This window comes from Maylandia zebra, linkage group LG18 (genome assembly GCF_041146795.1).
Source record: "Maylandia zebra isolate NMK-2024a linkage group LG18, Mzebra_GT3a, whole genome shotgun sequence".
Taxonomy (NCBI): domain Eukaryota; kingdom Metazoa; phylum Chordata; class Actinopteri; order Cichliformes; family Cichlidae; genus Maylandia; species Maylandia zebra.
Genome location: NC_135184.1, coordinates 1,815,659 through 1,828,591, shown reverse-complemented (window position 1 = coordinate 1,828,591; position 12,933 = coordinate 1,815,659). Strand labels below are relative to the sequence as shown.

The 12,933-nt window shown below is 48.0% G+C and overlaps 1 protein-coding gene across 14 annotated transcripts in view; it reads left to right on the top strand.

Moving 5' to 3' along the window:
* Positions 1 to 12,933, top strand: part of dlg1b (discs large MAGUK scaffold protein 1b) — a 99,158-nt gene that overhangs the window by 47,553 nt on the left and 38,672 nt on the right. For all 14 annotated transcript variants that reach the window (XM_004573488.5, XM_004573489.5, XM_004573492.6 and 11 more), the window contains one exon: positions 11,245 to 11,409. In XM_004573488.5, coding sequence (XP_004573545.1) covers positions 11,245 to 11,409 — 165 coding nt within the window. The remainder of the gene's footprint in view (positions 1 to 11,244; positions 11,410 to 12,933) is intronic.

Genomic DNA, 12,933 nt, shown 5'->3' with positions numbered 1-12,933 from the left:
GGGTCTAAATTTACTTCTACAACTCAAACCAATCAGTAGCTGCTGATGTTTTCTTACATAAAGCTGTGCAGGAGCAGCGATGGCTGGACTGTGAGCGTAATCAGAAGTGTGTGGGTGAGACAGAAAAGCTGCAGGGCACGTTGTCAAACGCACACTCAGACGAGCTGCGAATCACAACCCTGAAAACGATGAACATATAAACCTGCTCCTGCTGTGTCCTCCCGCTCTGCTCCTGTCAGGCAACTGCTGAGGGGGAAATAACCCGTGTTCGCTGGCTGTCACCGAGCGGCTGTGTTTACCGTTGTGACCTGACGCCATGCCATTGGCCGCCCGAGCTGCCCGTCGCGCCCCGCTCTCCGTACCGTCCAATCGGAGGCTGGGTTTGAAGCGTCGCTGAGGCGCGATTGGCTGGCGGGGAGCGTCAGCGGCAGGCTGGAGGGCACGTGCGTGTGTGGTCATCATGTGCTGTGCAGGGAAACGCCAGCGAACCGAAAGCTCGCTCCCTCGTGAGCTCTGCTGTCAGCCGAGAGACGTCAGGGCACGGCGTGCACACAGAGACTCTGCAGAACTCATGAAATATTCACACGTTTTAACAGATTTACTGTCTCAGTACTGAAGAAAAAACCCATAAATGCACAAATATGGAGACAAATGAACCTGAAAAGGATCCAAAGTAAAAACGCACTTACAGTTAACAGATTTCATCATGTTGCTTTCTGTTCACCACCTCTGCATGTTTGACTTTGATCAATCTGTAGAAGCCAAGAAAGTTTCCCACGAGCTGCACGGTTACAGAGGTGATATCACGACTGCAACAATAAAACAGAACCTTCAGGGAGTAAAATTATGATAATTATGACGTCATGTCAGAGAGTAGACGGAGTATTTGAATTACAATGATCATGGCAGCGTGGTGGCCTCACAGCAGGCAGTCCAGAGAGATGCCAGTCAGGTCTCTGGGAGCGAGTTTGTGCATGATCTCTGCATTTATTACAAACTGTAGTGTTGTGAGAATAAGGCAGAGTAACTACGCAGTTTAATGTCTCAGTGGGGATTACACTCTGGAGATCACTGATTGGAGGAGACAGATCAGGTGTCTTTTTAAACTCAGCCAGTCGTCAGAGGGGCACCAGCAGACCCGAGGATGTACAAAGTGATCGTATAAACTACTTTAACAACCTTTCATTTAAAGAACTTGCTGTGAGCAGCTTCACACGTCTTCAGAAAAACAATAAATCTGTTTTTCCACGTTTCAAATCATGTTTTAGTAAATTTGGATTAAACTTATTATGACAAACAAGTTAATTCAGGAAGATGTCCCGATTTAAACCCCAGTTGCTCTTTAATGCTCCATGTGTATGAGATGGGGTGTCTTTAAACCTGTGGTGGCTCAGCCTCTCCTGATCGTGTCCGCCGGCCTGGTTTGGAGGTTTGATCTTGCTCGGCTGTTTCCTGTTGTGCGGCTGTGTCTGAGCGTCTTTGAGGAAACGATGAGCGTAAAAACTTTGCTGTTCAACAAACGGCTCCATTTTTCATGTCTCGCAGCTCGTTTCCGTAATTGCTCTTCTCTTCGTGCCGGCCCTTGAACGACCCCTCTTAATGTGATTTCTGTGTAAGTGAGCAACACGTCACAGTCGTCCTCCTTTACTTGATTCAACTCCGAGGCTTCAGATGTCTCTGTTGGTCAGATCAAGTCGACTTCTTCCAACGATCTGGCATGAAATTACAGCCGAGGAAAACAAAGAAGGAATTCTTTACTGAAGCGGGAAAAACTGGAAGATTTTCTCTTGATTTGAGATGCTCAGACTACTGAAGCCCGGATTAGCTTCACAGGAAGTTTAAAGGAGACGGCTCACCCCAAAAGCTCTCATTTTCCATCTGCCCTGTTGAGCCGTTGTTTTTCCTGAGTGTTTTGAACTAAATCAAGTGCTTAAACTCGGAAAACTTGCACCGATTCTCAGCTGGAAAACATGGATTGGCAGCTCCAGGTTGTTGAAGTTAACTCAGTCTTTTTCTCTTGATGAAAACCAGAGTTGGAGATTGGCAGACGGATTGGTAGTGAGGGCTCAGCTGTTGATCTGCAGGTGGACTGATGTTCCTGTCCTCGCCTGTGACCACGAGCTGGTGGTGACTGAAAGGTGGTCCGACCGATAACGCGATGTTTTCTGAATGGGATGTTTTTAACGTTCCTAAGAGCATCTGATTGTTCTGGAAACTCCTTTAACCAAACTCTCGGAGCTCATTGATCCCAACCCTTCGTCTCTTTAAAGTTGGTGCTTTTAATTTGGCGGTGTCCTCCCGTTTATGACCTGACTGGCTCTCAGGTGATGTCACAGCAGAAGTAGGGGAAGCTATTCAGACTCAGAGCAGCGTCTGTCCCAGTTGACCTCTTGGCCCTCTGGGCTTTGATTGGGCAATAACCCATCGCCTGGAGGAGGAGGGGGAGGGGTTTGTGGTATCATGTGGAGCAGCGTGTTGACCTCTGAGCTGTGGTTCAGGAGCCGCTCGGATTACTCCCGTGTGGATCAGGGTTTGATTGGAATCTGGTGTTAATCTGTCGGGATCGGGATGCTCATAAATCAGGAGCTTAGACGTTCACACGGAGACGGTCGGAGTGCGAGCTGCCGCCGCCGCCGCCACTTCTGCTCTGCTCACAGAGCTAGACTCACAGACTAGTCTTAATTAAGTCCCATTGATCGGCTGCCATCGACCGCTCTCACAGCCACTCACTCGATACATTGTGCCGGAAGTTATCAATCATTGTGGCGTCGAGTATTTAGGGAGCTGCTGTCTTTTTCTGAACCCATTTTCAGACTTTTGAACGGCCGTCTCTCCGGGTTTGTGAGATCATCTCGATTCACAGATCAGACCGACGGCTGTCAGATTCAAACGAGAGCGACGTATGAGGACCTTCTGCTCTTCACAGAGCGCATATTAATGAGCTCATTTCACATGTTATTAATAAAGCTGGAAGAAGAGACGAATTTAAAATTCCAGCCCTGAAAAACTGCAGATTTAGAGTCTGGAGCCTCAGGCCCGTCGATACACTGCACCAGTTTAACGTCTGTGGCACAGACGAGCAGGAACAAGACCAGGACCTGGATGTTTTTAGCATCGCTCACTGGAGGAAACTTCAAAAAGTTCAGGTGAACTTTACAGAGTTGTCACCCTGTGGGTCAGGCGCTGCTTGAAACCAGTTACAGCTCATGAACACTGTGGTTTTTACCATCTCGTGTCGTCGCAGGCTTGTTTAATTTAGTCATCTCACTTTGATCACACAGCCCTGTGGGTCCTGATGAAGGGCCTAAATCACAGAGCTTCTCTTTGGCCTATCAGTGACTGTAACATGTAGATTGCAGCCAAACAGTGTACCTAATAAACTGTCCTTTGAGTTTTTACCTCACTCGTGTAGAAAGCATGTTTAAAAGCTAAATAAATGGGCAGTAAATCTGATCTCAGACCAGCAGCGTGTGCTTAGCGTGTTTTTCTGTTCTGCTCTGCGGCTTTTAACGACACAAACAGCAAAGTCCTCCAGTTAGGTGGTGGTGAGTGAGTCCTCCGTCGGTTGTTTCTATCTTTCTCTTTGCATTCCTCTTCATCACCCCCTGAATCATCCAGCAGCCCTCCTCCTCCTCTTCGTCCTGAACATCCTGCTACATCCTCTCTGCGGTGATGCTCCTATTTATAGCAGCTTTTGGCAGGCAGGAGTCGGCGCTGTGCCGCCTCCTCCTCCTCGACAGCTCTCAGAGAAATGAGGAGGAGGAGGAGGAGAGGAGGAAGCTCTCTTCATGCAGAGAGTGTCATCAGTGGAAACCTCCCCGTTGCCTCCCACGTCCACACTTCCATTTGTGCCGCGGTCCACGGTGAGTGGGCTCGGCGTCTCGCTGATGGGCCCTCTGACGTTACGCCGCATCGCTGCTTCAAACCTTTATTTCTCTTTGAATGTGGCCCATGTGGGCCCGGGCAGAGGGATTCGAACCTGTGACCTGATGCTTGGTTTGCGTGTGAGCGTCGCAGCGCTTCGATCTGCTTGCAGCTGCCTGATGCTTCGCCGACTGCCGCTTCACATCCAGCTCGAACTGCTCGAACATGCAGCTACCTGGATGATTAACCAGAGCAGAAGCTTCTCGTGTTCAGTCACAGGTCAGGTCAGAGCAGCGCCTGCAGTGGAAACTGAATCTTTGACCAATAAAACAAAAAAACAACCCTGATGATGACTTTAAAATGTTTGTAGGAGAGATGGCTGAAAACTATGAATAATTAGTAACTAAACTTTAACCTCAGAGGAGTCGAGCTGTGGCGACCTTTAGGCTACGTTCACACTGCAGGTCTTAATGCTCAATTCCGATTTTTTGATCAAATCCGATTTTTTTGTCTCCTCGTTCACACTACAAATAAAATGCGACAGCAAACGCGCTCTAGTGTGAACGCTCAAAGCGGCCCGCATGCGCAAAAGAAGATGTCACACACAACGCGCTCTGTTTAGACCAAGAACAAACAGTATTGTTTGACTGATGGCCCTTAATATAAAGACTTCGGACTTTACGTTTCCCAATTTTTGCTTTAAGTTATTTTGTTATTTACATAATAATGTAAATAACCTAATAATGATCCTTATTGCTGTTTTAGAGAGGAGCGGTGCTTCAAAGGATAGCTGCAGATTTCTGTCAGAATCTGCAGATTATACAGTACAAATAAAATGTTTACGTTGTCTTCCCAACAGTTTCACTGACATCTACACTGGATGGCTAGGAAGCGTTCGCGATGTCTTCTCGGGCGCTGATAATTGGCTTCAGTCTTGTGTCGGTGACGTAAAAGGCGGATTTAATGCGACTTGACCATTCACACAGCAGTCGCTTTCTAAAACATCGGATATGTATCGGATTCAGTACCACATACGAAAGTGACCCAGATCGGATTTGAAAATATCGGATTTGCGCCGTTCACACTGTCATAGCATGATCGGATATGGGTCGCATAGGGTCAAAAAAATCGGATTTGATGCGCTTTCGCCTGCAGTGTGAACGTAGCCTTAGACTCCCCGTGCTGCTCTCTGCCAGATAGTTTATATGTAAGCTGACAGGTTTCACACACAGCTGTGGTTTCAGTGGATTACAGTCTGTGGATGGAGCAGGCTCTGAAAAAGGTAACAGGATCGATGATCAGCGTTTCTGAGGACAGGAAGAGCCGTTAGCGTTTGTGTTTTCTAAGCAGAGAAAACACAAACGCTCACTCTGCTGGATTCTCACTGTTTGCTGGTGTAACTCGACTTGATGACTGTCGTGCAGACTTTACATGCTTGTAGTTCACAGCTCTAACGGAGAGATTTTCTTATTTTAGGTTTAGGAATCTCGCTGAACCCACTCAAAAACAAAAGCCTGTTTCCTGCCAGGACGAGTGATGAGTAACCTCGCTGTTCCTCGAGTGCTGCGGCGCCTTGGTGAAGCCTTCGATCTGAGCTGCAGAGGAGCGTTTCTCTACGCTGACCTCAGCTGCTGCCGCCCTCACTTTTATCTGCTCTTCAGCACCATATGCCCCGACAGCGGCGGCGGGCGACCCGACCTCGCCTTAGCTGCAAGTCATCGCGTCCCCTGGGCTCCTGGTCATGTGACCTGGCCCCTTCCGTCCGGTCCCTTCCCAGCTGTCTCAGCTGATTTTTCAGTTCTGTGCAGGAAGCAGGAGGCTGAAGATGCTGAACCGTCAGTGGTGCTTCCCCTCGGTCACGTAATCTGTGTTAATCTGTGGAGGGAATCCCAGCAGTTACTCCAGTAATTAAAGCAGGAATTAATCAGCCCGCACACCAGCGTTCAGCTTCACTTCCTGCTTTCAAATACTCAAATGACATAATCAGGCCACAGCGCTACAGAGCGCGCTCACCACGATGTGTTTTCCTTCTCTGGCTTCGCTGAGCCCAATGCGATCAATCGGGCTGAGAGGTCACACGAAGCGGTTATCAACTGGATAAGTTGCCCGGGGTTTATCCTAGCTGTGGAGGAGTCGGAGATTACAGCAGATACTCCGTTAAGTGAAAGTTCAGACGCGTGTGAGACGGTTTAATTCTTCCAGCTGAAGCTCTGATTACAAATATCTGATATCAGGTCAGTTCCAGGATCACACATGAAGCAAAACCACACAAGAGAAAGCTGGAGTAAAGTTGCTTCTGAGAGTCTGTAGGATGTGGTTCCACACCTGCTCATCTGTTACCATAACAACATAATGTTCTCTGGAGCAGGTTCGGTTTCCATGGTGAAAACACTTCTTCGTGGACATGTTCGCCTTACTGTTCGCGCGACTGTTGACCTCGCGAGCAGCTGCTGTCACAGAAGCTCATGAAAATGTAAATCTAAAAGTTTTCATCTCAGCGGTGGTCTCCCGTCGCCGGGGTTCCGGCTGTTCGGGGACGTAGGTACAGAGGCCGTGCAGCTGTAGGTGATCGGTGGACGTTCTGCAGAAGCAGAGTCAGACGATGTGATTGGCAGCATGCGATTAACACGAGTCTCGTCCAGCTGCACGGTAATCATGCACCCGTGAAATTATTCCTCCTCTTAATCGAGGTTATCTGCGTTTCAGATTTCTGCAGCGAATCATTATTTTTAATGATTAACTGAAGTGAAAGTGTTCGTATTAGTGATGATCTTCAGGCTGAAGCAGCAAGATTCAGTTTTACTGTGAGGTGTGACAGCAAACCGTCATCTGAAGAGAGGTCAAAAACACGTCAGCAGACATGTTTGAGTTACAGCACGAGGCCTGCTCGCCGCTCAGCGTAACGTTTGTACCGCTGACCTGAAACCGTGCAGAGCCCAAAACAGTAAAAAGTTACTAATAAGTTAAAACCTTTTAGCTTGTGAAGGTCATGTCTGTATGATGTGCTGGCTGTAAGTCATAAGTGAGCAAACTAAAGTGACCCAGAAAGACTGATCCAAACACTGGGTGACAGTTCCTCTAATGACCACTAGAGGCTCCAGCAGAAATAAAGATGTTTACAGCCTGGTCTCTGGAGCTGACGCCTCCCTCATCACTGTATTCATAAGCAGCCAGGCTGTGCAGGTTTAGAAGAGTTGAGCTAATCCACTTATTTATCCACTTATTCTGAAGTTTACACAGGTTTGTTTTAAATATAGTCCTTCGAGCGACCTTACTCTGAACCTTCAGAGCTTCAGCGAGTCGACGGGTGACTCATGGCGGCATCATCCATGTTTTCAGTGGACGAGGAGAAAACTGTTTCGTTTCCATAGAATAAGCTACAGTGGTCGTGACATCACACACAGTCCTCTGTGTGGTGCTGTCATTAACAGCTGAGCGGTGTCTTGCATTGTTTAGCAGTTAAAGCAGGCGTGGAGGCAGAAATCGCAGCTTCAGTTTGATAAAATAACAGAGAGGTTTGGTGGAAGCAGTCAAGAGTGCTGAACACGACTCGGAGACAGAAACTACTCCAGTGTTTTTCCAGGACGATCATCTCAGACTGGACAGTTCGAGCTCCTTCTCACGGCCGGATGTCTGAGCTTCCTGAGCTTCCTGCGACCTTCCTCTGTGTTTGTCCCAGCTGGGCTAATCATGTGTCTCTCCTCTCAGACCGGCTTCATGATGCAGAGATCGGAGCTCTGTGGGGACCACGCCATCTGCTGCTAGTTTTTGCATCTTTGTTTTGGTCTTCCTCTGATCAGAATTGTGTGTCCTGCCATCCTCAGCCTGTGTGTGACAGTGAGAGAAAAGCTGACGCCTCCACAGCCGGTTCCTCCATAAAGAGCCAGCAGTCGGGTTAGGTCAGCATCAGACTCCATGTCTGTGCAGATCCGACTGCTGCCGACGCAGCCTCGACCTCATTTCCATTTGGACTTCCTGCTGGATCTGAGAAACATCAGCTCACAGTCAGGCTTCCTGCAGCCTCACAGACCTACACGGGTTTTGTAACAGCAGCTCAGCTGTAATTCAGCCAGTCTGACAGGATGAAGGTGTGATGGAGGCACCTGCACCGACATCAGGGGGACTGCTGTAGTTTGAAACATGAATCTGACGATGCTGCTGAGAGCTGCATCAGAGACATTTCAAATGAGACTGAGGTTTTTGAAGAATGTGATGGCACTCAGCAGCTGGAAGTCATGGTGTGGATGTTTTAGACCAGGCCGTGTTGACACCAGAGTTTTGGTGCTGTTATGAAGTTGAAATGAGTCGCTGTGCCTCAGACTTGTTCAGATTCACACTCTACATCTGTGGGTGTCGTCTGTGTGCCGCTGCCGCCTCTGTGCCAGCTGTCGTCGTCCTTCTTGAATTCACCAAACGCTGGCCGGCTGGCGCCTCTCAGCCTGATGAACGGAGGTGTTGCCCTTCGCGCTGTTTGCTGGCTCTGCGCCGGTCAGCAGAGGGATCGGGAGGACGGAGGCGTTAAAGGTTCAGGCCCTCAGTGATGATGGGAGGTCTGCAGTTTGAGGCGCTGCTCGGCCAACAGCTCAGCTTCTGACCTGCCGGCTGATCCGGCCCACAGCCACTCAGGCGTGGGATAATCCCGTTCAGCCGCAGCTTAGCATCTCTTTGAAGTTGCTGCTGAAAGTTTCCGAGGTTCTTAGAGCGCCGTCAGGGTTTCACCAATCTGCCTCATGGCAAAACCTCCGACTGCAGCAAAGCGGGATCAGTGTTTGAGACCCTGATCGAGAAAAAGCCAAAACACTGGAGCCAACACCCGGCTCTGAAATCATCCCGAGATCCTGTCAGCACGTTATAAATGTACTCAGGTTACTCCTGATTTTTTTTTTTTTCCCCCCCTTTTTAACCCATTAAAGTTGAATAATTCCCCCTCTTTAAAATCCCTGAGTGAAAACAGCCCCTGAAAGCCGAGGATTTCCTCAGAAACACTCACAAACCCCCATTTCTCCGACTCTGAAGCAGGCAGAATGAAAACCAGCAGAGAGCTCAAACCCTTGGATTTTCTCTGCATTATTCTCTTTGCTCCGATATTAAAACCAAACAATAAGACTTTGACGCTGAGAAATGCCGATCCAGCTGTGAGTGAAGAGGATGTAAGCGTTGGAGTAGCTCGGCAGTTATAAAGAAACTGTTTAGTGTTACAGCACAAATGAAACTGTGGCTAAACTGTGATCATACGTGTCTGTTTGTGTCATGTGACCTGAAAGCCTCGTCCAACGCGCTTCCTGTGCTGCTGTGTGTATACGAGCCTAACCAAGACACTGCCCGGCGTCGGTAACCCTCCAAAGCTGCGCTGGTGTTGTCTCCATTCATCAGCCACACTCATCATTATGTTGGAGCTGAGCACAGTTTGACTTTCTTTAGAACTGAAACAAACACTGTTTTAGTCTCTGAGGTCGGGATTCACACGTATCGAGTCTTTTAAATCGACTTCTGTTGGTCTCACTCTCATTTCTGAATTTAGTTCTTGTCCTTTGGGGCTCGTTTAACGCTCCTCGTGTTCAATTAGAAACACTCGCATTTTTCTTTTCAGACTCCTCAAAGACTCTTCGAAGTGTTCAGATGAAATAATAATAAAAACGCGCTGATGTTTCTTTAGCCGAGCCTCAGATGGTGGACTGAGTGTTTTTACTTTCGCAGCACTTACTGGAGCTGCATTAACTTCTATTTTCCTGAGCGTGGGCGAGCTGCCTGCATGTTCTCACAGTTTGTCTCAGCTGTTTAATTCTCAGTGGACTGGAGACGAATTTAGTCCATAAAAGTGTTTCTTAAAGTCAGGCCGACACAGACGGAAGGTTGCAACAATGTTACCACTGCCCTCAGATCGAGCAACGTGATTGGCTGCTGAAGCGTTTAAGTCCGTAGCTCCTTCACTGGGTTTTTTTTTTTCTTTTTTTAATAGGGAAAAGAAAGACTTACTTTCATAAAGAAACTTTATGATTTTAGGAAACAAATAAATCCTGCGATCTTAGTTTTTGGTTGAAATGTTTTCAGTCGGTTGAATTCCTGTTACACCTCCGTGATGTTCAGGTTTCTGATGTCCTCCTCCCGCTCAGCGAGTTGGCGCTCTGAAAAGTGCCCATCACTCGGTTTGGTTACGTAACCGCGTCTGTGCAGGACCGTCGAGTCGTTCACCTGTCACACTGAGCGTCTCTCCTCCCAAAGCCAGAAAACAGATGAGTAAGACTGGAGAGCTCTGACTCATCAAGATGTGAAGGCTGCCGATCAACGGACGAGGCCTCCGAGGAGGACTTCTGCTCTTTTTCCATTTATATCCTTGTTTTTATTTTATAAACTACACCGACTGGAGCTCTGACCACAACAGAGACCCAAGCTGTGATTGGATGTTTGTTGGAGAGGTGCACTCTGGGACTTGAGTTTCTTCTCTTGCACAGGTTTTCTTCACCTGCACCGATGATTCAGTCACAAGGGTTTGGTGCTGACGAGCAGTGAGTCACCTCCTTTTGTTGAGAAAAGCAGTCAGAGGATCAGAGAAGGATTATCCTTTAAATGGACTGGTTCTTATATAGCGCTTCTCTACTCTGAGCACTCAAAGCGCGTTATACAACTAATTCATTCACCCATTCACACAAGCACTTCCAAGCTTAAGTATCTAACATTCACACACATTCACACTCCGATGGCTGCATCGGAGAGCAACATGGGTTAGTATCTTGCCCAAGTATATTTGGCATGCAGACTGGAGCAGCCTGGGATCGAACCACCGACCTTCCGGTTAGTGGCTGATCGGCTCTGCCACGCTGGCGTTCTTTCTGAATTCCTTCCTGGGAATAACAAACTCACTTGGTGACACCTCCAGCTCACCAAGGCCAATCAGAGCCCCCAGAATTTTGGCTCTGTGGACCCGTGGGTCACATTACTGACCAAAAACTGCCCGTTTAGAAAGCTGAAACACAGAAAAGCAGGTTAGCTCATGTTTGGGTTTAAAATTTATTACAAAAAAGGTTTTAAATATGAGGTCTCTGCTGGTTTGTTTGTCTTTTATCGCTTTGTTTTCCCTTCTTTACGTTGAGGTTTTTGTTTTGTTAGTTTGTTGCGTTTTCTTCTCTGTAAATAATGAACCCGTAATTACTGATTCTCACCACATGGTGGAGCCGCCTGCACTGTTGTTGTGCTCGAGTGGAGAGTTTCATGAAGATGTGTCGTGTATAATCGTGACAGCTGCTCCTCCCCGAGCCTGATTCTTTTGGTGGTTCTTCCTCCCCGCTGTCGCTGCTCATAGCGGTTCAACTCATTGAACTAGAGTTGTTGTCACATTGCTGTTGGCCCCGTTTTGCTGATTTTTGTGTTTTCCTGTTGCAGAAGTACAGGCACCACGATGAGGACTCGTCCCCCCAGGACCAGAGCTCCCCCCAGCTGACGGAGGAGGCGGGGGGCCCAGAGCTGGTCCAGGTAGCAGAGAAGAACCTTTCCCTGATCGAGAATGTGCACGGCTACGTCACCCACGCTCACATCTCACCGATGAAGGTAGGAGATGGCATTGTCTCAGCCTCCCGTCTCTCTCATTGGTCCAAACGGCGACTTTACTGGCTTCTCTTTCAAACAGTCAGCGAGCCACAGCCTTCATTTCAGACGTCCGTCACAGTCAGATCATTGATGAGCGGTGCATCATTATGTTCTGTAGCTGCAGCAAATAAAAAGCTTGCTCTCAGTTTCAGTGAAAACCTGCTTCTGGAGGTTTTTAATGTAATGTTTTTAAGTCCAACGGTCCTTCTGAAAAGACCTGGCTGAGCCAACATTCAGGCAAAATCCAAGATTTCAGCTCATAAAATATTCATGTAACGGGAACGTTTCATGGTGCACGAACGAGCCTGATATTCTGACCAGAGTTTGTTAAAATGCCAGTGAAGTTAAATGTTTTCATGTGTTTCTCATCTCTTTACATTTGTTTCCTGATGGCGACTTTTCGTGTTTATGTGTGCACACCAATCAGAGTCGCCGCATTCCACTTTAATCAGTCGATCAATCGACGAAGCAGGTTTTTGTCATAAAATGAGTATAAATGTCTTAATCTTAATCTGTTTTAGACACACACACACACACACACACACACACACACACACACACACACACACGTGGAGGATGAGGCTTGTTGCTTGTATGTGTTGCATCATGTGACCCATTAAAATGCTGACGCTGCTCTGAAGCTCACACCTGTTTCCTGTCATCGCGCCATCACACACCTTTCAAATTCCTCTGGTCCACGTTTCAGTGTTACAGCTGCAGCAGGTAAAAGTCCAGGTGAGATCACCGCATGGTATTGTGGGCGGAGCCTGAGAATTCCCCCTGAGGTAAACCTACAGGATTAGATGTTTGGGGTCTCGATGTTGAGGCCGTCCAGGACTTCCCGCTAGTGGACGCTTCCTAAAGTTTTCCATGAACAGAATCAAAGCTGTGCGATCATAAATGTGAAAGGACAGAAATTCTGTCAAACATGGATTCATCCAGCTCCTGATGTTTCATCCAAACATTGAGAGGGAAGTAGCAGCCCTGGCTGCTGGAACGCCCTGTTAGAGCTTCCTACTAGTTTCCCGGATTTTCCCAGTCTGAAAATAATTTAGGTGACTCAAACGCTTCAGGACAAAAGCACGAGCTGATATTTAAACACTTTCCTCGTGTGATGTGAGCAGCTTCTCTCACAGCCGGGCCTCGGTTTGGAAACCAGATCGCGCTCGGTCTGTTTCTCGCCGTCCTGGAAGCTCGACCAGGGGAATTTGGCGTGCTCCCAGTCACGTGACTCTGCCTCCTGTTCGTGCTGCTTCTGTCAGCGCCCGCTGTGTTTGTGTCTGTCGCTGCTCGGGCCTCCACGTTACTCTCATAACGACTGTGTGTGCCGTTAAAGGAGCATTTCACCAACTCCACACGTCCACGTTAATGTGTGTGCCCATCGTCTGTGGAGAAGAGCTGTCACGGTGCATTATGGGAAGTGTAGGATCCAGTGTTTTTGTAGCTTGGCCGATTAATTAGGGACAAGTGGACAGTATTTAGAAA